At 39.4% G+C, this 24,755-nt stretch overlaps 1 protein-coding gene across 3 annotated transcripts in view; it reads right to left on the minus strand.

The window, feature by feature from the left end:
* Positions 1 to 4,869: 4,869 nt before the first annotated feature.
* The window catches only part of ppp2r2c (protein phosphatase 2 regulatory subunit Bgamma), a 62,141-nt gene continuing 42,255 nt past the window's right edge, over positions 4,870 to 24,755 (minus strand). For all 3 annotated transcript variants that reach the window (XM_008111324.3, XM_003221357.4, XM_062982037.1), the window contains 7 exons: positions 22,892 to 23,057; positions 19,651 to 19,763; positions 19,066 to 19,243; positions 14,638 to 14,802; positions 13,050 to 13,219; positions 11,897 to 11,988; positions 4,870 to 9,692 (listed from right to left, as the gene is read on the minus strand). In XM_008111324.3, the coding sequence (XP_008109531.1) occupies positions 9,401 to 9,692; positions 11,897 to 11,988; positions 13,050 to 13,219; positions 14,638 to 14,802; positions 19,066 to 19,243; positions 19,651 to 19,763; positions 22,892 to 23,057 (1,176 nt within the window). In that variant the 3' untranslated portion in view covers positions 4,870 to 9,400. The remainder of the gene's footprint in view (positions 9,693 to 11,896; positions 11,989 to 13,049; positions 13,220 to 14,637; positions 14,803 to 19,065; positions 19,244 to 19,650; positions 19,764 to 22,891; positions 23,058 to 24,755) is intronic.

Raw genomic sequence — 24,755 nt, forward strand, 5'->3', positions numbered from 1 at the left:
CCTCTATTCCAGAATCTGAGCCCAGATTATTTTAACTAATCTAGTTCAAAACAGATAATCTGGGATCAGATCTTGGGATACAGGGCCGTGTAGATCCAGCCTAAGTCTATCCTGGGAAAATCCAAGAGAAGTAATAACTGTCTCTACTCTCTCTGCCAGGGTGCTGTTTCTGGCGGATAATGAGGAGCAGCTAGCGCCCTGAGATTGGATTGGTGGCTTCCCCTCTCCACACTCCTATCAAAATCCACAATTTTGGGCCCCAAACCTACTTTTGATTTATATAGGAGGTCAGTCTATGTCTGAGAGTATGATATTTCATCAAAGGGGAACAGAAAATATCAAAGTGCAAACCAGAGAAAATGTTTAAAATTGGGTTATCACTCAGGACAGAATGTGCAAAATGATAATCCATCTGAATTCAGCTTCACTGGATGGCCCCAGATGCTTTTGAGAGAGGGAGGAACCTCTGTTTAATTTTGTTTCTAGTCTTTTAAATAATATTATAGCCCCCTTTCATAGTCCCTCCCATATTAATAAGAAGACCTTTCTTTCATCCTCCTGAATACTTTGGTTGACACTTTTCCAGCGCTACACCTTCCTGTGCATGGAATTCAAAGTGTGACTATATCATCATGGATGAGAATAAAACAGAGTTGAAATCCTATGGCCTTGCTGATATTAAACTGCATCTCTTCACATTTCTTCTTCATGGTGTCTGAATCATATAAATGGATTATCCTGTGCAAAGCACCACTCAGAACCTTCTAGAGCTTTATTGAAATGTTTTAGTGGTAACTCCATCCACTCTCCAGGTTCATATATTTAGACATGGCTGTTAAATTCCTTGTTCCTTTTCATCAGCCTCAGGCTCTTTTCAACTACTGTCTTCTTCTGGCTTCCATAAGAAGAGCTCTATTTAGCTCACTCCCCACTTATAGCTTCTCTTGGCACTATGGCCTCCACATGTTTCTTCAAAAAGTATCTGGAGGGTGGGGAAAGATTCCTGATGAAGATGTTCACACCAAATGCCTATCTTGGCAAATCTCGCATGGTCCAAATGTGCATTTCGTATCCCAAACACCAGGGCCATAATTGACTAAGGAGCTGGTAAAAACATTCACTCTGTCAACTGTCTTGAAATTGCTAGTTTCACTTCCTTGATTCCTTTGGTATTGATAACAATCTCAGCAGCCTCAGTATTGATTCCTACACCACTGATAGTGTTTATTGTCTTTGCCTTCCACTTTGTTGGTTCATCTTGCGATAAAGAGATTGCTCCAGGAATTGTCTACCTTTACAGGCCAAAACGTCTTTTCAGCGAGAGATCGAACTGCCTCTTGAGAAACCAATGATGCCGGTTGTTCTATTGGGCCCAGGAATGTATTCCTTTCCTATAAAAAGTGTAAGAAGAAGAGAAAGGAAATCCTGAAAAAATCTCCCATCCTTCTCTGTCTGAGATGTTGGCCAACTACTCTATTGTCACCATCAATACTGGCTCATTGCAACTGTCCTGTGGTTCCTTACCATCAGTTTATAGGCCAAGAGAATCCACACCAGAACTGGAGGAGGACCTGCACCATTCTCCAGGTCCTGAAGCCTCTTCCATGGATGTGACTCAAGAATCTCCTTTCACAGTGGGGCAGACCTGTCTAGAAGTGGACCACCCTTTCGCTCTCAACGTAATCCTTGTCACCCCACCCAGGTGTTCCCAGAATTCCTGGCATAGATCCTTTTGCGACACAGTAATTCAGTTTTACTAGCACCCCTTATAAGAGTGTCATCTATATATATAAAAGGGTAATGAAATTTCGGCCTAGGACAAAACAACAAAACTACACATCCCAGAAACACTAAACTTGGCAGCACAACCCCTCATCCATGCTTCTACGTTCATACAACAAAAAGAAAAGAAAAATAAAGTCCTAATTAGAGGGAAAGGAATACAGTAGAGTATCACTTATCCAACACTCGCTTATCCAACGTTCTGGATTATCCAACGCATTTTTGTAGTCAATGTTTTCAATATGTTGTGATATTTTGGTGCTAAATTCATAAATACAGTAAATACTACATAGCATTACTATGTATTGAACTACTTTTTCTGTCAAATGTGTTGTATAACATGATGTTTTGGTGCTTAATTTGTAAAATCATAACCTAATTTGAAGTTTAATAGGCTTTTCCTTAACCCCTCCTTATTATCCAACATATTCGCTTATCCAACATTCTGCTGGCCCGTTTATGTTGGATAAGTGAGACTCTACTGTAATTGTTTTTATCCAATTGCTGCCAGTTAGAAGGCTAAGCTCCGCCAGGGGAAAACCTTTACCCTTTACCTTAACTACCACCAATTCCTCAATACTTTATTTCCCATACCACCATACTTCGCCACAGCAACGCGTGGCCGGGCATAGCTAGTACTATATATATTTGTGTGTGTGTGTGTGTGTGTGTGTTTTGTGTGTATATATATATCATATCATATCTTTACTGTATAAACAAGGTTGGGAAATCGTTCGTTTACACTTCTTATGTACTACACTTGATTCTTGCATAGTTTCCTATATAGCTGTTTCGTGTGGTTCATCACAAGTATAATTGTCAACAAATTTTCTTAATTAGGAATGTATTCATTTTAGTGATAATTACTGCAACTCAATCAACAAATTGTGCAAATTATGAAAGTTATAACAATACCTACACTTGAAAAGCATCAGCACTCCACTTCAGTAGCAATTAATTCTCTCTGGAGATTTAAATGAAGGCTGGGTACTTTGATTATGTGTTCCTTCTTGGCTTAATGAGGTTGAACTAGATGCAGTTTGTGACATTCTTTAAGCCTCAACTCTTCACCTCAGGGACGCGGACAAGGCAGAGAGCTGAGGAGGACGAGAGAATGATGGGGCCTTGGTGCTGCTTCAGCGGCTGCTATCACCATTGTTTTTCCTGTTGGCACCTTCTCTTCCTCCTCATCCTCCTCCAGCGTTGGCAAACATGGGGGTTGGATGAGATGACTACAATTTGGAAAACTCTGCCTTAACGGATGAAGCTTTAACTTTGAACCAAAACTTTACCCAACCAATAAAATTCTCCTTTGTCACCAAGCCTTTTTATGTCAATTTGATACCAATATTTGATATACGGTACATTTATAAAACCCGGGAGACATGGTAGCATTTTGTGGCACTTGTTACCTTGTATCTGCAGCATTTTTTTAGATTAGTCTGAGATTTGATAAAATTGATCTCAAGTAGACTATCAATGCAGAGTGTCATTTTTATAGCTCATAACACTGCCCTTTACTTCCCTAATTTTAGAAGCATTGTAAAACATTACTTATATTATGGCAGAAACTTTGGAAGTTGGAATAATATGTCTTAAATGAAGGGGCAGTGCTGTTGTTGTTTATTCATTCAGTAGTTTCAGACTGTGTGACCTCATGGACCAGCCCACGCCAGAGCTCCCTGTCAGCCGTCGCCACCTCCCAGCTCCTTCAAGGTCATGCCAGTCACTTCAAGGATAACATCCATCCATCTTGCCCTTGGTCGGTCCCTCTTCCTTTTTCCTTCCACTTTCCCCAGCATCATTATCTTCTCCAAGCTTTCCTGTCTTCTCATTATGTGGCCAAAGTACTTCATCTTTGCCTCTAATATCCTTCCCCCCAGTGAGCAGTCGGGCATTATTTCTTGGATTAAGGACTGGTTTGATCTTCTTGCAGTCCAAGGCACTCAGAATTTTCCTCCAACATCACAGTTCAAAAGCATCTATAATCCTTCGCTCAGCTTTCCTTAAGGTCCAGCTCTCGCATCCATAGGTTACTACAGGGAATATTATTACTTTAACTATGCAGACCTTTGTTGCCAGTGTGATTTCTCTGTTCTTCACTATTATATCGAGGTTGGTCACTGCTTTCCTCCCAAGAAGTAAACATCGTCTGATTTCCTGGTTGCACTCTGTGTCTGCAGTAATGTTTGCACCTAGAAATACAAAGTCTGTCACTGCCTCTACGTTTTCTCCCCGTTTGCCAGTTATCAGTCTGGTTGCCATGATCTTGGTTTTCTTGATGTTTAACTTTTTTTTTTTCCGTGTCAGGAGCAACCGGAGTTGCTTCTGGAGTGAGAGAATTGGCTGTCTGCAAGGATGTTGCCCAGGGGGTGCCTGGATGTTTTTGATGTTTTACCATCCTTGTGGGAGGCTTCTCTCATGTCCCCGCATGGAGCTGGAGCTGATAGAGGGAGTTCATCCGCGCTCTCCCCAGGTGGGATTCGAACCTGGCAGCCTTCAGGTCAACAACCCAACATTCAAGTCACAAGGCTTTTATCCCCTAGGCCACCGGAGACTCCTGATGTTTAATTGCAATCCAGCTTTTGCCCATTCTTCTTCCACCTTGGTTATAAGGCTCTTCAGCTCCTTGCTTTCAGCCATAAAAGTGGTATCATCTGCATATCTAAGGTTGTTAATGTTTCTTCCAGCAATTTTAACTCCAGCCTTGGATTTGTCAAGCCCCACACGTCGCATGATGTGTTCTGTAAACAAGTTGAATAGGTAGGGTGAAGGTATACTGCCCTGCCGTACTACTTCCCCAATCTTGAACCAGTCTGCTGTTCTGTGGTCTGTTCTTACTGTTGCTACTTGGCTGTTATACAGATTCCTCAGGAGACAGATAAGGGGCAGTGCTATGCTCTTTTAATTCCTGCAGTGGATGTGTGGAATAGAGGTTAGCTATGGATTAGTCACCCATTTTGTTTCTAAAATTATTTTCCACATAATGTTGAACAGCTTACCCCTATATTTTGCAGAAGTTTTAAGAAGAACTGAATTCAAACTTTAATGTGAAGGAATAGTTATACAAATGGAGAACTAACCACATTTAATTTTTTAAAAAGAAAGTTTTTTTTATTTAAAAAGCCGGTATCAACATATTTATAAATATGTTCAAGCAATAGTCAGCATAATTTTTAGCACAAAAATACAGCCACGAAGCCTTCTAAATAAACATATTTATCAAGTTTACCATTCTCTACCACTGAAAGCCCAGAACCAATGGAAGGAAATAAATTGCTTTCTTGGATTCATAATGAGAAGTACATTTTTTTTACATTCACAGAACCAGGAAATGGGATTGTAATGGTGGTACCAGAGGTCTAAATATATCACACTCCCATTTTAGTTCCTCCTTTTTCTAACTGAAGCTTTATATGAATGAGACCCATTCTGTATTTATGCAAGAATTTATTTCCTAATTGTCTGGGGCTTACACACTTTGCAAGGGAACTCTCTCTCTGTCTCTTTCTGTAATTTTTCTAAAGTCTCCATATAAACCAATTCCATACTCGGGAGTTAAATATAACGGACTAGAGATGGAAGTCGTTTTCAAAGTAAAATCATTGTTACTGTCTGAGGTTACCACTAATCCCTCGGCACAGATCTGTCTTTGCAGTTGTAAAGGCTTGAATGCCCTCAGCATTTGTGAACTGCTTTGATTAATGAAGAAAGATTAAAAACGTAATTTGGCTACATGGTATTCTGCATTCATACAATTTTTGTACAAGAAGAACAGATTGCATTAGAATACAATATACATAAATACTACCCACCTTGAAGGGCATACTGTAACTGGAAACATTCCTTCTTTCCACTTAAAATTATTATATGCATTTTCTACTTTTATGTGGATTATTGGAAGTGATGCACATGCGTTATGCTTCTATGCAAAAATATCCATTGTCAGTTAAGAAAAGGGTGGGGCAGGGATCATTAATTTCATGTGGTGACACAGCTTCCTATGTCACCCTGCCTTGGAATCTGCTTAGACTTTCCTTCCTACTTTTCAAGCCTATGCATTTCTTTATGAGGAACTGTAAGGAACGCCACACTCACAAAAAGTCAACATGGGTTTCTCAAAAACAAGTCATGGCAAACGGACCTTCTCTTTCTTTTTTTGATAAAGTTGCAAGCTTGGTAGATTAAGGGAATGCCGTGGATGTAGAATATCTTGATTTCAGTAAGGCAGTGGTTTTCAACCTGGGGTCCCCAGATGTTTTTGGCCTACAACTTCCAGAAACCCCAGCCTATTTACCAGCTATTAGGATGAGATTCTCACAAAGAGGTTAGTGAAGTGTAGACCAGACATTGCTACTGTCAGGGGGGTTTTACTGGCAGAATTGTTTTACTGGCTGAACACAAAAGGTGCTTACCAATGGAGACGTGACCAATGGGATTCCACAGGTTTTTGGACCCAGTGCTATTCAACATCTTTATTAATGACTTGGATGATAGAATAAAGGGCATCCTTATCGAATCTGCAAATAACACCAAATTTGGAGGGATAACTAATACTCCAGAGGACAGGATCAGAATCCAAAATAACCTTAACAGATTAGAGAATTGGATCAAATTGAATTTCAACATGGAGAAATGTATGATATGATACATCATTTGGACAATACAAATGAAACACACAGATACAGGATGGGTGACATCTGGCTTGAAATCAATACATGGGAAATGGTACTAGGAGTCTTAGTAGACAAGCTGAACGCGAGTCAACAATGTGATGCAGCAGCTAAAAAAGCCAATGTGATTCTAGGCTTCATCAATAGGAGAAAAATGCCTAGACTGAAGGAAGTAATACTCTAATTCTGCTTGGAATACTGTCTCCAATTCTGGGCACCACAATTTATGAAGGATATTGACAAGCTGGAGGGTGTCCAGAGAAGAGTGGTCAAAATGATTAAGGGTCTGGAAGCCAAGCTTTAGGAGGAATGACTTGGGAACCTGGGTATGTTTAGCTTGGAGAAAAGAAGGCTGAGAAGGGATATGATACCCATGTTTAAATATTTGAAAGGATGTCAAATTGAGGAGAAAGCAAGCTTTTTTTTCAGCTCTAGAGAATAGGAGTAATGGATTCAAATTTCAAGAAAAGAGATTATCCCTAAAACATAGGAAGAACTTCCTGATGATAAGAGCTGTTTATCAGTGTAATATGCTGCAGTAGAGTGTGGTGGAGGCTCCGACTTTGGAGGTTTTTAAGCAGTGGCTGAAGGCCATCTGTTGGGAATGCTTTTATTGTTCTTTTCCTGTATGGCAGGGGTTGTACTGAATGGCCCTTGTGGTCTCTTCCAGTTCTATAATTCTAGGATTCTACGACTTCTTTTCCCTGAAAAATTAGTTTAGAGCAGTGGTTCCTAACCTTTGGTCCTTCAGGTATTTTGGACTTCAACTTTCAGAAATCCCAGCCATCTGACCAGTTGTTAGGAATTGTGGGAGCTGGAATCCAAAACACCTGGAGAATCAAAGATAGGAAAACATTGGTTTAGAGTAATCCAAAATGAATGGCTGAGAAGCTGACACAGCTTCCATACCAGAGTGGTGGTAATTCACCTGCAGGCTTAGTCCAAAGTTGTTTTCCAAGTTGCTGAACCTTATATCCCCAAAACAGGTCCAATTCCTCAGTAACTCTTTTAAAGTCTGGACTAAAAAGGAGTAGATTCACCACCTTACTGTCATAGGAGCCACATGCAAACAGAGTCCATGAAAATCCAATTCAACCAGCTATGGTCTTATGGACAAGGGCAAGAAATAAATTTGGAAATTATTGACATGCACATTACTTTCGCCTCCCATGTTTCTCTTCCTATGCTCATTTCAAGGGTAACATAGCCCATTTTAGTGTTTGAGTCCCTGTAAAAAAAAGGAAATAAGCAAACTGTTTTTAGAAATGCGCACTCTTCACACATGCAGTTGTTTTCAAATCGCATGATGCAGTAACCATACTATACAGAGGAGTGGTTTAATATCCCAAAATACTTAAATTACCTGTACTGTGGCGGTTTTAATGACTAAGTGATGCAGCCTGCTACATTCAGTCAATTGTGCAGATTCCAAGGTAGAACGAAGATCTGTCCCCTCATATTTTCCCTTTATGGATCTGTCCCCTCATATTTTCCCTTTATGGAACAAAATTAAGCCAGTTTAGATCAAGTCTGAATGTTAATGTGTATATTATGAACTCATAAGATGAATAATAGCTGCTCATCATCATCATAGATGATCCCTCATGGCCGAATATTATTGTCTTCTAAGGGAGGAGTCTTAGGGGTGGGTTGATGACTGTAGAGACTATTCTGAATCTGCATGGTCTTCCACAATGAGGACATAGATTTCCAGGGTGAAGGTGATCACAACAAGGGTTTACTTGATGTACCTTCCTCTTGGCATGTTTCTCCCTTTCACCCTCTATTTGTGCCTCTCTAAGATGATGCTGGCAGGAAAATTGCTTAAAACTTGTACTGGAGTAGGAATGACTGCAGGATATAGATCCAGAAAGACTGAGCAAATGATGGGTTGCCACTGGTTTTTCATAATCTCTGACTCCCTCTATGGTGTTTCCCTTTGAGCTGGTGTATTTAAGCTAGAGTCAGCTATGAGAGTAAGAACTAGACTGCTTTAAACTGCTATAACTGTAGTTGGGCTTCCACTGAGTCTGGAGTTCTTTCCATTCATCTTTGATAATGTGAACTCCCCTTTCTTCTTGCATATGTACAGTTAGATGTTCCAGCCCACAGCAAGCGCATTCTCTTTGTGCCCTAGGTTGGTAATTGTGATATAAGGCATTTGTGGCATTCTGTGCTTCAAGAATTGCTTGCTCTTCACCAAGGGAAATCAAACACACCAATGCTTTGTGGACCTGATGGACTTACTACCTATGGGGCCATATCCATCTTTCCCCAAAACATCTTATTCCTTCTATTCTTTCAGATATTTGACTGGAATATTTGCTGAAGCAATGGTGAGGACCACCCTTGCCACTAATTATACAAGCAGTGAAAATGGACTCGATGAGAGATATTCAACTGGCTATTCTTGCTACAGAGGCTTCAGTCTTTTCTTTAGGTCACTACCCATGATTATTCTTCTTGAAGCAACACCAGGGAGTAAAGAAATTACAGTAGCAACATGAATTCCTGACCCTTTCCCCCCATAAAACAGCAAAGTGCAGCCTGTCAGCCCATATTTGATACGTGAACTTGACATTTGTCTCTTCCACATTTCCACTGTGAGCATGATCACTCTTTACAAAACAAGCTAACATAAAACTATTGATGCATAGGTCAGAGGTAAACTCTTCTTAACAGAGAATTTATTTTTGAAACATTTGCGACTGTTGCAGTGATTTGAAATATCTGGGTGGTTCTCCAAAGGCATGAGTAGTGCATTACTTAAAAGGGCATCTCCATCTCTATATCACCTTGATTTTACAGACCCCTGTTGAGAAGTAAGCCCCACTGAATCCAGTGGCATTTACTTCCAAGAAAGGGCTTAGCACCTCAGCTCAAGCACTGGTCGCACCTATCACACCTTTCCAAATGTTTATGTAGAAGAACAGTAGGAATCAATCCTAGTGCATTCCAGAGTTCATTTTGTCTTGAAATATATACAGATTGTTTGTGGCAGCTATCGCAATAATGTTCTCTGTTGGGTGCCATGCTGTATGCAGGATCTTCTTAGTAAAGTCCAGGCTGTCAACGCTGATGTCGTCTTTCCTCCTTTTGCCTCCAATACACACTCGGCGAGGTTTCAGGATTGCCCGGGGTTTGCTACTCTCTCGGGAGGCCTCTAAAGTAACGTCGCGCTTGGTATTCCGATCAAACATTCTAAAGAAGTTGTTATAAGCCCCTGTCATAATGACACTGCAGAGGAGAAAAAAAAATCATGAGCTGTTATTTTCATGCACTGCAAATTTTCCCTGCGTAAATCCCACTAAAAAAGATACGTTTTTGCACAGATCTCATTCATTCCTATCAGGTTTGAAATACAAACAAATTTAGGAAGACATATACCTTTATCTGGAAATAGAGAATACTGTTCAAAAGAAGTAGAACTGCAAGGCAATATTGCCCCAGCCAAGTTGGCAAATTTGCCTTGTCAAGTTGGCAAATTTGCCTTCTTAAGAAAAGAATTGGACTTATCTTGGAAAAATATTTCCTTGATCCTTGAGCCAACCAGAACTGGCTAAAGGAGGATTATAAAAGCTAACCCTGCTCATAAAACCCAGATCAAGCAGCAGAGGAAGTAATTCTGCCATCAGAACAGGAATACAGGCCTACACTGAGTCTTGAAAAAGTAAACAGTGGGGCTTGACACAATCCGAGTGCGGGCATTTGCAGCTCAGCAGTGAGCAGAGGCAAAGGGATAAGTGAAAGGGTTGCTAGAACACACTAAACAGAATCCGGCAGAATAGAAAGCGGCACTAGGAACCCCTCAATCCCTGGCCAAGGCAAGGGGCACGAAGCCTCTTCTCCCCTCTGAGACATCAAGCATCCTTTTCCCTTCCCTCCCAAGTTCAACAACCCAACTGACAATTTAATTAGCTTCTGTGCCAGTTAGACTTCCCAGTCTAATAACTACCGCACTCCTATACCATTTAACACATTACAGAATACATGAGCCTTCAGAAGCCCCTTCCAGATATTTTAACAACTGTTAAGAACTTCATTTGTTCAGTGTTTAGTCAAGCATGTTAGGGCATTGCATGGCAGCAGGATAGTTGAGCCAAGCAATTTTATGGCGTTGAGTCTTTTCAGCAAAGTATGGGAATCCCTATCTTACGGAGTTGAGTTTTTGTAGCCTTGCAAGGTTCAGCATTCTCGGCAAAGTAAGGGAATCCTTGCCATAGGGGGTTGAGTTTTCTCTGCAAAGTTTAGGAATCTTGTGGTCTTAAGCCTTTTCAGTCTTTCTTTTAAATCCCATTACGGTTGTCATCATGAATGGGCAGAGGAACCAAGAAAATAATGGATTACTTCCGTTTCAGTTACAAATATTACTCAGTGATGAGACACTGGATGAACTGTGCTCTGTCAGGTATATATTGTTTTAAAATGCAGCTGGAGATCATCAGGAAATGTGGAAAGGGAACTGAGTTCATTCAGAATAGCTTGAAGGTCCCTATCCAGCAGCTGCTCAAGCATTTCGCTCAGGAATGAAATACCTGCAACCAATTAATAGTGATTATAATCTACTAGTTCAAGGAGGTATTTTGCAGAAGCAGCCAAAGAATCGCTTTGTTGGCAACAGGCAGGACATGTTTTCATTACTTTCCTGATGAAAGTGACTGAGGCTGGATTTACACTTCCATATAATGCATTTTCAGAAAGCAAATTAACCACTGAACTGCATTATATGGCAATGTAGACTCATATAATTCAGATGCCAAACCCATAAATGTGGAAGACCAACTGTATTTATAAGTGCATATAATAACACTTGTAGGGGCTGCGGTGAAGCAGCAGGTTAAACCACAAAGCTGCAGAGTGGGGCGAGCTCCCGTTGTTAGCCCCAGCTTCTACCAACCTAGCAGTTTGAAAACATGCAAATGTGAGTAGATCAATAGGTACCACTCCGGTGGGAAGGTAATGGCACTCCATGCAGACATGCTGGCCACATGACCTTGGAGGTGTCTACGGACAACGCTGGCTCTTCAGTTTAGAAATGGAGATGAACACCAACCCCCAGAGTCGGACAGGACTAGACTTAATGTCAGGGGAAAACCTTTATCTTACTGCACAATTAAACAGGAATAATGACACTTTCAAACCAGAAACAGATTTTTTTTCCAATTTTTGTTATATAGTGTTATTGATGGTTGTTGATACAGCCTTTGCTTTCACATTTTGGTATCGCTGACTGTGTGTATTTTGAAAGTATATGTTTAACTAGTTTTGATTTATCATTTACTTGGGACATTTATATGCTATTTATTTATTTATTACAATACTTATATCCCACCCATAGGGGACTCAGGGCACCTTACAATAAAACATTATTTGTGATCATTTCTGCACCCTGAGTCTCTCCTCATTTAAATTAAGAACAGTGGTTGGACTAAATACATTACCTGTCAGACCCATTCCACGCACATTCAAACTTGTCAAAGATGCAGTCATTTTCATAAAGGGAACATAACTTGCTTCTCAAATAATCATGGATCTGTTTGGTGAGCAAAAGACACAGTTGGTTCTCCAAAGCTAGACCTTGCTTACTATTTCATCTTACAGGCTATCAGTGCCAGCTTTTAGAAGCAAAGAGACATCGAAAAGACAGCTTTTTCTCCCATTTGTAATCACTGTTTAATCTTTTTGTTCATAGTCTCCACCTCAATGCACAATTGGGAACACATCAAATCTCAATTTCCTCTAACATTGCTTTAAGCCAACCACTCTCCCAATCTAACCCTCTTACATTTTTTTCTCTTTAGGATAAAATGTGGGTTAGAGAAAAGATGCAACAAATTTTTCTTCCAGGAGATTAATGGAATGGAATGAATTATTTAAAAAACATGATTGAAAAAGATGATTGTCGTAATACATTGCAATAGCTTTGCAGAATGTCCCACTGAGTTGACAATTCCATATGCATTTCCTTTTGCTGGGAAGGATAAGACTCTCTCCTCTGCCAGAGCAGGAATTACCCTCTTCCTGGGATAATTATATGCACCAAAATTACCCCAAAAAAGAAAGAAAAAATGCAGCTTTGAAAGGAAATCCCAGATTTCTGTAAAGGAACTAGGAACCCAGGAATGCTAAAAAGGGCTGTCCTAGCTCATTCTCCACTATTGGAAAATATAGCATAAGACTTTATAGGTCAAAATAGCATTCTGAATATATGTGGTTATACCAGTTAATAGTGCAATTAATAGAATTACAGTACAGTCTCACTTATCCAATGTTCTGGATTATCCAACGCATTTTTGTAGTCAATGTTTTCAATACATCGTGATATTTTGGTGCTAAATTCGTAAATACAGTAATTACTACATAGCTTTACTGCGTATTGAACTACTTTTTCTGTCAAATTTGTTGTATAACATGATGTTTTGGTGCTTAATTTGTAAAATCATAACCTAATTTGATGTTTAATAGGCTTTTTCTTAATCTCTCCTTATTATCCAACATATTCGCTTATCCAACGTTCTGCCGGCCCGTTTATGTTGGATAAGTAAGACTACTGTATATGTAAGTATTTGTAAAAAAAAATGAGCCATAAAATACCTGATATATTTCTATAGGCTTTGTTTCCATGTTCAGATCCCAAACCTTGACAGTGAGATAATCCCTAGCTAACATATATCGTCCGCTGTGGCTGAATTTGACATCTGACACAGAAGAAATAATTTCAGAGAAAAATGAGCGGCTACCAGGGTCTTCTGGTTCTTCAAAAACTGGTAGAATCAAAGAGATTGAGAGGGAGAGACCAATTTGTCAACTGTTGGAGTCATGAATTAGTAGAGTGCTATCACAAGTAGAAGTGTGAAACAATATCATATAAATGGAGTAGACTAAGCTATACACATAATAAAAGTGAAAATATGTATGTGGCTGGGGTATCCACTTACACAGACAGCTCCCATTTCCACAAATAAGCTATAGCTCCCACTACCCAGGAGACACCAATGGCCCTTCCTCCAATGACATTGCAGGTGATTACGAGCGCCATAAACATGTCCAAGAGCCCTGCCAATGTCCTCCATAAACACCATACTGCCCACCAGTATGGGGACGATTTAATCCTAGATTGTGTTTCCTCTACCACAGGCATCCCAGTGTTTCTTAGTCTCTCCATTGGCGTGGAATTTGCACAGTCCTGCCCACTGCCATTCCCATAACCCTTTCTTACTCTTCTCAATGGTGCATAGCAAACAGAGCACAATTGGTCAGCAACTGAACTTACTTGAAGGGTTTGGAAGACTGACTCAACATGATGGAACTGGTAGTTCATCCTTCATCAAGACAGAACACTGTGACCCCCACCAGAAATAGACCTGGACCAAATCTGGCACACAGAACCCCCATGACCATCAAAAAATACTCGAGAGGTTTGGGGCAATTGACCTTGATTTATAGGACTTGTAGCTCACACTCGGAGGGCATTGTGAACTCAAAGAACAATGGATCTGGACCAAATTTGGCACGTATACCCGATATGCCCAAATTTGAATACTGGTGGGTTTTGGGGGGAAGTGCCATTGATATTTGGGAGTTGTGGGTCCTGGGATTTAAAGTTCACTTGCAATCAAAGAGCACTCTGAACCCCACTAAAATGGATCTGGACCTACCGTGTTTCCCCGAAAATATGACAGTGTCTTATATTAATTTTTGCTCCCAAAGATGTGCTAGGTCTTATTTTCAGGGGATGTCTTATTTTTCAGTGAAGAAGAATTCACATTTATTGTTGAACAAAAAAATGAACATTTATTATATACTATACAGTAGTTGTCATCACAAACCAATATAACCAGGCAAACTGTGAATCCTATCAAGAATTTCTTGTTACTACCATTATTTCCATGTACAACTGGTATGTACATTTACCAATTCTGCATGCTCTGGTGTTCTGTTTGGCAGGCGCCGGGCATGCTTCCAAACAAAAACTTTGCTAGGTCATACTTTTGGAGGAGGCCTTATATTTAGTAAGTCGGCAAAACCTCTACTAGGTCTTATTTTCCGGGGATGTCTTATTTTCAGGGAAACAGGGTAACTTTCAACTCATAACCCCCATGATGAACCAAAAATACTGGAGGGCTTTGGGGGGAATTCTACAGTATTTGAGAGCTAAAATGTTAAATGAAAATGAACTTACGCTTGAAATGTTTGTCACAAAGCGCAGATGCTCTCATGTCACAAAGTCTCAAAGAGCCTTTGCTGCTGCTGTAGACAAAGAGATTGCAGTGGTGTGGATGGAATTCAGATGCAGTTATAACTTCTGTCAAGTCCTCCATGTTAGCTGGCTTTATATCTACAATGTCTGAATAGCAATATTCATTAAGGAATAAACGGTAGTTTGGAGAAAAAACTGTGATCCCGTATTTACTCGAGTCTAATGTGCCATCGAATCTATTGCACCCCTCAGTTTTCAAAACCCTGAAACCAAGAAAAGTATTTGCTGGTGAATGTAACGTGCAGCAGCAAAAAGTGCTTATTAATTTAGCCAAAAAAAGTGAACATCAAATCCGAGTAAATATGGTTTTTTAAACCAATGTTGTTATTTACCTCAGTTGTTCTATACATTTCAAACATGATACCCAAAACAGAACGGACTGTTATAATTTTAAGTAAATTAGACCTTGAACGATTATATCAGGTTGCACAAAAAGCCAACAATAAATGGAGTATAACTCTGAGCACCCCCAGTAACTCTCTGTTACTTTTATTTTACCTGAAATACTCTATTCATAAAATGTACTGTGTACCAGACTTTCAGAGATTCTGGGTCCCAGGTCTCTACTTGCTTACATAGCACTACCAGCCTTCTGATGCATATCTAGATACCAACTCAAGTCTGCACATCCACAAAAGAACCTTGTAGGAAAATTTGAAAGGGAGTGATATATCCATAAATTACTATTTGTCAAGCCACCTTACAAGGATTGCGGATATAATATAATTATAGGTGAGGAACTAACTAGATTTAAAGTTGGGTGTCCACCATTAGACCATAGTTACATTTCAGCCCATCTTGCTGAAAGTAAACTTCAGCTTCCGGTGACAAGCTTTTACTGTCCATCATTAATCTGAGGGCCCTTCCAGACAGGCCCTATATCCCAGGATCTGATCCCAGGTTTTCTGATTTAAACTGGATAATATGAATCCACACTGCCAGATAATCTGGGATAAACCGAAAATCTGGGATCAGATCCTGGGATATAGGGCCTGTCTGGAAGGGTCCTTAGATACAACTTTGATTTGGTTTCTAGGGAACTCCTGTGGTCTAAATTACAAAAAATATTATTATTAATAATAAATAAAATAAACTTTATTTTTATATCCCACCCCATCTACCCGAAGGTACTCGGGGCGGCTCACAACAGGGACAAGCAACTGCTATTGACAAACAACTGCTATTTATCATTAAATGTTTATATGATCACATTTCTCTTTGTTGGATGTAAGAAGCATAGACTATTCTCTAAACCAGAGCTTTCCAAACATTTCATGTTAGTGATGCATTTTTCAGTCATGTATTGTTCTTCGACACAATGATTCAGATTCACTAGCAAATAAGGTTAAAACAACCTCTTGTAAGAGATACAGACACATGCATAAATTGTAGTAATGAAATGAAGGAGAATACAACATATCTCATGAAAACCTTTCATTATATAGTTAAAATATATGTACAGTTTTATCCATAGACCCATCAGTGAACAAACAATTGTTAATAAATTCTCCCATCTCAGGTGAATGACATTGTCCAACATTAATATACATGGTTTCAAGTAATATCCCTATCTGAGGTTAATTTGTTTCTAAGTCTTGGTGCCACTGTGAGGAATTTTGCCACTATGAAGTCACCCAGTGGCACTTGTCCTCTAAAAAAATATTTCATAATCCCCTGCGGGGGATGGCTGGTCATGTGGGACACAATTGGATATAAAAGTTGGCTATGTTTCACTGTGTAAAATGTGTTCCATTGTTTCTACTTCATTTCCCTCACAGGGGCATAGTCTTTGGAAGTAAGGAATTCCAGATAGTCTGCCTCTTAGTAGATCTCAAGGAAATAATTTTGCTATTTTGGCATTAAAGTGCTGCTAACACAGTAAAATGTCACGACACACAGTTTGGAAAGCTCTGCTCTAAACCAATACCTGCAACTTGAAAAGGAAGAAAAGACTGCATTTTAATACCCTTTTTATTTAACATATTTCTTAACAAAATGATGTTATCTTTTAGCAGGTTAGCTCTCACGTTCCTAAATAGTCTAATGTTAAATTTCCGCTCCTTCTATTTGCTGATAATGCTGTGCTTTTATCTCAGACTAGTGCAATCACAATAATGTAGTATCTGCATTCGGAACAACCTCTCTATTAGTTATAACAAGACCCAAATTATGATATTCTCAAAAGCTAGGACAAAATACAAATGGTTTTTAAATGGAAATGATATTAAAGAAGCTTCTCTGGCTAAATATTTATTCATTCGGCTGCAAATTCCTGGTTTTGTTTGGAGCAGAGGAACCAAGCAAATTGGCTCAGTTTATTTCCATTTTTTTCATGCAAGATGGTTAGTTGATTCTCTCTGCCACTGATTTAGATACAGCCATACCCTGCTTATAGAATCCCTATTTGAACTGCAGGATTTAACAAGTGGAAATAATTCAATAAGGTTTCCTTGAAAAATTATTGCACTTACCCGTACATATTTCCAATGCAGCTATCTATATGGAATTACATAGCTAGATCAGTTGAATATAATGCTTGCGTCAATGCCCTGAAATGGTGGCTATGATTACATTTTATAATTTCCCCTCTTTCTAATGTTTTAGCATGTTTTTATCCACCACTGTGGCACAGGCTGGTAGCAGTCAGCTGCAGACAGCTGCAACAAATCACTCTGACCAAGAGGTCATGAGTTCGAGGCCAGCTTGGAGCTGCATTTGTCTCTGTCTTTGTTCTATGTTAAGGCATTGAATGTTTGCCTTATATGTGTAATGTGATCCGCCCTGAGTCCCCTTCGGGGTGAGAAGGGCGGAATATAAGTACTGTAAATATAATAAATAAAATAAAATAAGGAGGAAGATTTCCAATTTTCACTGCTGAGACTCTAGGCAAGCGGGATATAAATGTTTGCAATAAATAAATAAATATGGGGCCAAGCAGTTAAGCAGTAACTATAGCAGTGCAATAATTGAGACCTTCTAAAGTGACGGACTAATGGACCTATCCTGGATTACGATATGGAACTTGCTTGATTTTAATTGGTGTTTTAATTAATCTATGTTTTAATGTTTGGATTTAATTGCATATCAGGCATTGAATTGCTGATGGTTGTGAGGCCTCCCTGAGTTCCTTTCGGGGTGAGAAGAGCAGGATAAAAGTATGGGAAATAAATAAAATAAAATAAATTGATAAAGGTTATCTTATGACTCCACTTAGGTATGGGAAGGACAACTCTATTTCAAATGGTGTGCAATGCCATCTGGAACAGGTACTTCCAGATAAAAACAGGTATCCTCCCTAATATGCTAGAGCAGTGGTTCTCAACCTTTCTAATGCCGTGACCCCTTAACACAGTTCCTCATGTCGTGGTGACCCCCAACCATTAAATTATTTTCGTTGCTACTTCATAACTGTAATTTTGCTGCTGTTATAAATCGCAATGCAAATATCTGATATGCAGGATGTATTTTCATTCACTGGACCAAATTTGGCACAAATACCCAATACGCCCAACTTTGAATACTGGTGGAGTTGGGGAGGGGATTGATTTTGTCCTTTGGAAGTTGTACTTGCCTACAATCAAGGAGCAATCTGAACTCCACCAATGATGAAATTGAACCAAACCTGGCACACAGAACTCCCATGACCAACAGAAAATATTGGAAGGGTTTGGTGGGCACTGACCTTGAGTCTTGGAGCCGTAGTTCACCTACATCCAGAGAGCACTGCGGACTCAGAAATGATGGATCAGGACCAAACATGGAATAAATACTCAATATGCCCAAATGTGAACACTGGTGGAGTTTGGGGAAAATAGACCTTGACATGTGGGAGTTGTAGTTACTGGGATTTATAGTTCACCTACAATCAAAGAGCCCTTTGAACCCCACCAACTATAGAATTGGGCCAAACTTGCCACACAGAACCCCCATGGCCAACCGAAAATATTGGAGGGATTTGGGAGGAATTGACAGTGCTTTAGGGGTGATGTAGTTCATCTACATCCAGAGAGAACTGTGAACCCAAACAGTGATGGATCTGGACCAAATTTGGCACAAATGCCTGTTACGCTGAAATTGGCCATCTACAAGGATGTTGCCCAGGGGATGCCAGGATGCTTTACCATCCTGTGGGAGGCTTCTTTCATGTCCCCGTATGGGAAGCTGGAGCTGACAGGCAGGAGCTCATCCCGTTCCCCAGAGTCGAACTGCCGACCTTTCGGCCAGCAGTCCCATTGCGTCACTGGGGGCTCCACAAAGATTGGTGAAACAATGCTGGAGATATAAGTATACTAGACTAATTAAAATACTAGTATAAGAGCAGTCTGTGCAAGCAACCATGTCAAAGGATACTAAAACTTCGATCTGTAATTGCTAAATGCCAGAGGTTAATCCTCAAATCATCAGCTGACATATATGTTTCACAGTCACTGTTGACGGAAATTGAGTTGACATGATAGGTGTGGCCATTGGCAAAAATGCGTCTGGGGCTGACTTCTACCATCAAGTCTGTAGGCTTAAGTACAGGTACCTATAGAAACAAATAATATCATGTAATTTTTTCCATTGTTTCCAAGTGAGTTTTTCAAAATATAGATTTTTTGGGGTAGTTTTCCCTAACACACCCTGAAAAATCCAAACAGCAAGGATGTTGTGTGTGTGTGTGTTTTATTTCTCCCTTCTAGCCCCACAACACACCCACAACACACACAAGTGTAACTTAGTAACACAGAGTTATTGTAAGGAAATAATTGAATTCAATCCACACTTAAAACTGTAATACATAAGTATAGAGAAATCATGTTCATATGCAATTGTGTCTTTCTTTAAAACCATATGATAATAGTAATGAAAATACCTGAACTTGACAGTTAATAGAACATAACTGATAATACATATTACACTTAAAGAACTGTAATTTGAACAGAAAAAACTCACCTGAAGTGAGGTCACGGTAGAAAGATCTTTTAGCTTTCCCTCTTCATCTTTTAAATTGTATCCCTCAGGTTTCTTATCTCGTTCGGTAATCTTCCACAGTTTAATAGTTTTATCTTAAAATAAAAGAAACTAGCACTGTTATCAAAGACGACACTAAACCTCATTAATTGTTTTTAATATAATTATTGTATGAGAGGCAGACTGGAATCAGCCAGTTTTGCTCATATGTTCATTTTTTCCTAGTGATTTCACCTATTGGATTTCCCAATTAATGCTGAAATTAAAGATGTTTTAGTTCATTAGCTTGGCAGAATGTGTTCAAGTTCATTATACTGTGTTTGTCCCATTCATGAACAAGAAGGCTGTAGCAGCAGGAGAAGCAATATGACGACTGGGGGTCTCTATTATCTACTATTGTTAGTCAGGCTAGAAAGAGCCAGGGCTATGCATAGATATCATTAAATGAAACATCCTCCACTGTTGATATTTGTGGAAACAGTTCCAGAGACTGGATTTGGGAACCTTGGCCAAAATGTGTCCCAGACTAACTTCTGCAGATCACAATTGTTGATCAGGTATAGGGAGGCAGAAAGTGTGCAGTTATTCAGTCGTGCAGGAAAATTTTCTGCCTACGTTCAGAGGCTCTCAAACCACATCTGATGAACAATTCTCCAGCCTTGATTTATTGATATTTATAGCTATCCCCCTTTTGCTTCAGTTACAGCATCCTTCACTGAGAACAGTGCAAAAGGCAGTTGCAAACTGCATTATATGGCAGTGCAGATGAGGTGTGAGTTAGAAAATGCTGATCTACTGCAATTGAAGCAAAAGGGGGATAGCTATAAATATCAATCAATCAAGACTGGAAAATTCTTCATCAGATGTGGTTTGCGAACCTTTGAGCATGGGCAGAAAATTTTCCTGCACAACTGAGTAACTGGTTCTTTTTAAAATTTGAGTTAAAACCTTATAAAACAAGAAACCATCCCTTTCACTGAGTATACTGTGAAAGATTAGAGCTTAGTTCATCCAAAGAGAACCCAAAAGAAGCAACAACCCACTCTCTCTACCATGATGAAGAAGTATTAAAGAGCTGCTGCTGTCATATTCCCATCCATAATTTTCCCACCTGGAGTAACACTGTACAGTGTTCCCTCACTTATCACAGGGGTTACGTTCGAGGACCACCCACAAAAAGTGAAAATCCGCTAGGGACACTGTATTTGTTTTGTTTACAATCTCACTGGAAAGCTGCTTCAGCCTCCTTTTCTTTCCCTTCAGCTTCTCCTTCCTTCCTTCCCTAGGCTTCTCCTTAGGAAGGAAGTAGAAAGAGAGATTTATAATATTATTTTATGATTTATACTAATATTTTAGTGTTTATTGAAAAACCGTGAAACAGCGAGGACGCGAAAAGCAAACTGTGAAGTAGTGAGGGAACACTGTACCTAATTTTGACCTGTAGATATGTTGACTCAATTTTGTGTGCATTTTTGCACACAAAACGAAGTTCTGACTTTACAAAATTAACTAGTCTCAAAAATGCTGTTGGAATATTTCTCTACCCTCTTTCCCTTCTTTTTCTTTTCTTCCCTTTTTATATTGAATCAGACTAACATAGCTGTGTCTTTGAAAAGCAATTCAAATAAAGCAGTAAGGCCACTATCTTCTACTACGATGGGGACATTAATTCCTGACAAGACACTTTTAAAATAAAGTATACCCAAGGTAATTGGGGCCAGGCTATGGCGCAGCTGGTTAGTAGCCAGCTACAATAAATTACTACTGACCAAGAGGTCATGGGATTGAAGCCCGGATCAGATTTAGCTCCCGACCATTAATAGCCTAGCTTGCTGTTGACCTAAGCAGCTCGAAAGACAGTTGCATCTGTCGAGTAGAAAATTTAGTTTCCGCTTTATGTTTTTCTTTTGTTTATTCGTTCGGTCGCTTCCGACTCTTCGTGACCTCATGGACCAGCCAACGCCACAGTTCCCTGTTGGAATTTAATTTAATTTAGGTACTGCTTTATGCGGGGAGGCTAATTTAACTAATTTACAAGACCATAAAACAGCAGCATGCGGAAAGAAATGAGGAAGTACTACCATCAAAGACTCGGTGTCACAAGTGGACGTTGAAGCGGTAGCTCCCCCTGTGGCCTGAACTGAGCATACCCTCATGAAGCCGGAAGCTGGAAAATGTTAAATTGCCTCTGTGTCTGTCTATACGTCGTATGTCTAAAGGCATGTTTGCCATATATATGTGCATTGTAATCCACCCTTAGTCCCCTTTGGGGTGAGAAAGGCAGAATATAAATATTGTAAATAAATAAATAAATAAATAAATAAATAAATTCAACAAAACTTGGTAGGAATTATTGTTTTCTTGTATAAAAGGTAAAGGTTTCCTCTTGACATTAAGTCTAGTCTAGTCCGACTCTGGGGGCTGGTGCTCACCTCCATTTCTAAGCCGAAGAGCCGGCATTGTCCATAGACGACTCCTAGGTCATGTGGCCGGCATGACTGCATGGAGCGCCATTTACCTTCCCGCTGGAGCGGTACCTATTGATCTACTCACATTTGCATGTTTTCGAACTGCTAGGTTGGCAGGAGCTGGGGCTAACAGTGGGCGCTCATTCCGCTCCCGGGATTTGAACCTGGGACCTTTTGGTCTGCAAGTTCAGCAGCTCAGTGCTTTAACACACTGTGCCACCAGAAGCCCCCATACTTCTTGTATACTTCTAGTAAAATCTGAGGGAGGAGACTGTCTAATGAATCAAAGAAATTGAATGATGTTAATTAATCTAGAGCAATTTTCTAGCCATTTTTTTGTGAAAAGAGACAAGGAGGCCTACATAAGAAATGTTCTTTGTTCCAAGTTGAAGATGCCTGATGATCTCTCATGCGAGAAAATATTTGCTTCTCCTGCCCTGCTAATGCTAAGAGAGTGGCTTACGTGATGATGCTTTGCCAGATGCTAGGCACTACTGAACATTTTGGGATAGCAGAAAGAACACCAAACAAGTTTAGCTGATCATCTATAACACAAGCTGTTCCAGAAAAAAGTATAGTTATAACAAACCAATGTCTCATGTTACATATTTTATGTAAGCGTGAGCAGGAGGAATCAAGATTCAATTAATTCTCATAGTTTTAACATAGTAAAATTGGAAATGATAAGCATTAGCTCTGATTGAAGACTATCTGCCAGAGGCAAGCAATGTTATTGAATCCTGTCTTAGTCTTACCATTTGTTGACAGGAGAGAATGACCTGCATTCTGCTGAGGCAGCCACTTTATCTTATTTATTTTTTCTTCAATTTCCAAACTCTTCAAATAGTCAAACTCCGGTTCATGGCTCTGGAAGGTGCTGTAAACATTGTACTCACCCTGGCCGTATGGATCATTTTTACTCTGCAAAGACAAATAGGACAAATAAAGAATGAAGGTGTCAGTGTTTATCTCAACATGGAAAAAGCAGTATCTTCAGCACATTCAAGAGGAACCATATGCAATGAACAGAACTGAGTTGCTTGAGTTGACATGTAGCAGCCAGCAAGGGACAGAGATTATTTCTTCATAGTGATGGTAGCCAGTGAAGCCAGGCTCAGAAGAGAAGATGCTAATATCGTAAATAGTATCTATCCCAACCTAAAGGGAAATGTTACTTTCTACTGCTTTTCCCAGAAATCAGGCCACCCAAAAAACTATTTCCCTTCCAATTCACCTTGGCTTTCGAATGCCCGCTACATACTCCCACAACTAAAGCATTGGTTTCAATTATATGTTTTTACCATAATTTCAGCACAGTGGAATATTTAAAATAATATTATTTTAAAAAGTAGAGCAATGGGGGAAGGACACAGAAGACTATAGAAAACAGGAAGTTTGTACTGCAAATGGCATTCTCAAGTTCAACTGTTTGGGAAAAGGAACAAGGTTCCTACCTATAGAAATACTCAAATACTGTTTAAAATTTCCTACAATAAGTATATTTTGGAAAGCTAATGTATTACAAAATGACAAACAAAATAATGCAACCCAATAAACTCTTATTATACAAATTAATAAATGAACACAGAGAGATCTGATGTTTATATTCTTCAGTGCAGCAAAAAACCAAATCCTTGAGGATGAATTTGTAACACAAAATAATAATTTATAATTATTGCATGAGTAAAAGGTCCTTTCCATATGTTAGACATGATAGTACTATGGCATTTAAAATTATATAATATTATTATATATTTCCAAAGTAACAAAGGGATTTTCAGTCTGTAAAATGTGCTGATATCCCTTCTCATTTTTTTCAGAATCTCCATCAAAAAACAGGGAAAATCCTTTTTTTTTTTTGCAAAAGCTTCATGAAATAGTTTATCTCTAAATCATGTAGTTTAAATCAGAATGCTAAACCAGAGTCTAAATTTAATATAGAGACATTAGTGTATATTGGTTTGGGGCTGAATTCAAATATGGGAAGGATTTCATGGAATTCCTTTCAGAAGATGCTGTGACAGATGCTATTCTTATTCATTTAGGCATTTACTCCTAAATCATACAAAATTCAACTCAACATTGTACATATGAATTCTGGAGAAAACTCAATTCTAACAGTTTTCCTGCCTACTCGATGTCCATGCGATTAATTTCCAGACTTAAAAGCACCGCTCAGTTATATTTGGGTCCTTTCAAATTTAAACACGGTTCCATTTTCTATCTCTGAGTGGAGAACTTGCAGACTGGATGGGGGATTCCTGCGCACTGCATTCAAAGTAAGGAGAGGGCAGGCTTGTTTCTGCAACACCAAAGACTGGGACACTGAACAATATGTTCAAATTGCAGGAAAAGTTCTACCTAAACATTAAGAAGAACTTCTTGACAGAGCTGTTCAGCAATGAACCATCTCTGGGGGGTGTTTAAGCAGAGTCTGGGTGGTCATCTGTCGGAAATACTTTGATTGGGTGTTCCCACATGGCAAGGGGTTGGATTGGATGGTCCATGGATTCTATTCCAGTTCTATGATTCTAAGATTCTATGATCTGACAAATGGGTCGGAAGATCCCATGTTTTAGGGCCACCTGCCCACCTTGGCAATTTGTAGATGCATTGCAG

This window comes from Anolis carolinensis, chromosome 5, assembly GCF_035594765.1.
Source record: "Anolis carolinensis isolate JA03-04 chromosome 5, rAnoCar3.1.pri, whole genome shotgun sequence".
NCBI classification, from domain to species: Eukaryota; Metazoa; Chordata; class Lepidosauria; order Squamata; family Dactyloidae; genus Anolis; species Anolis carolinensis.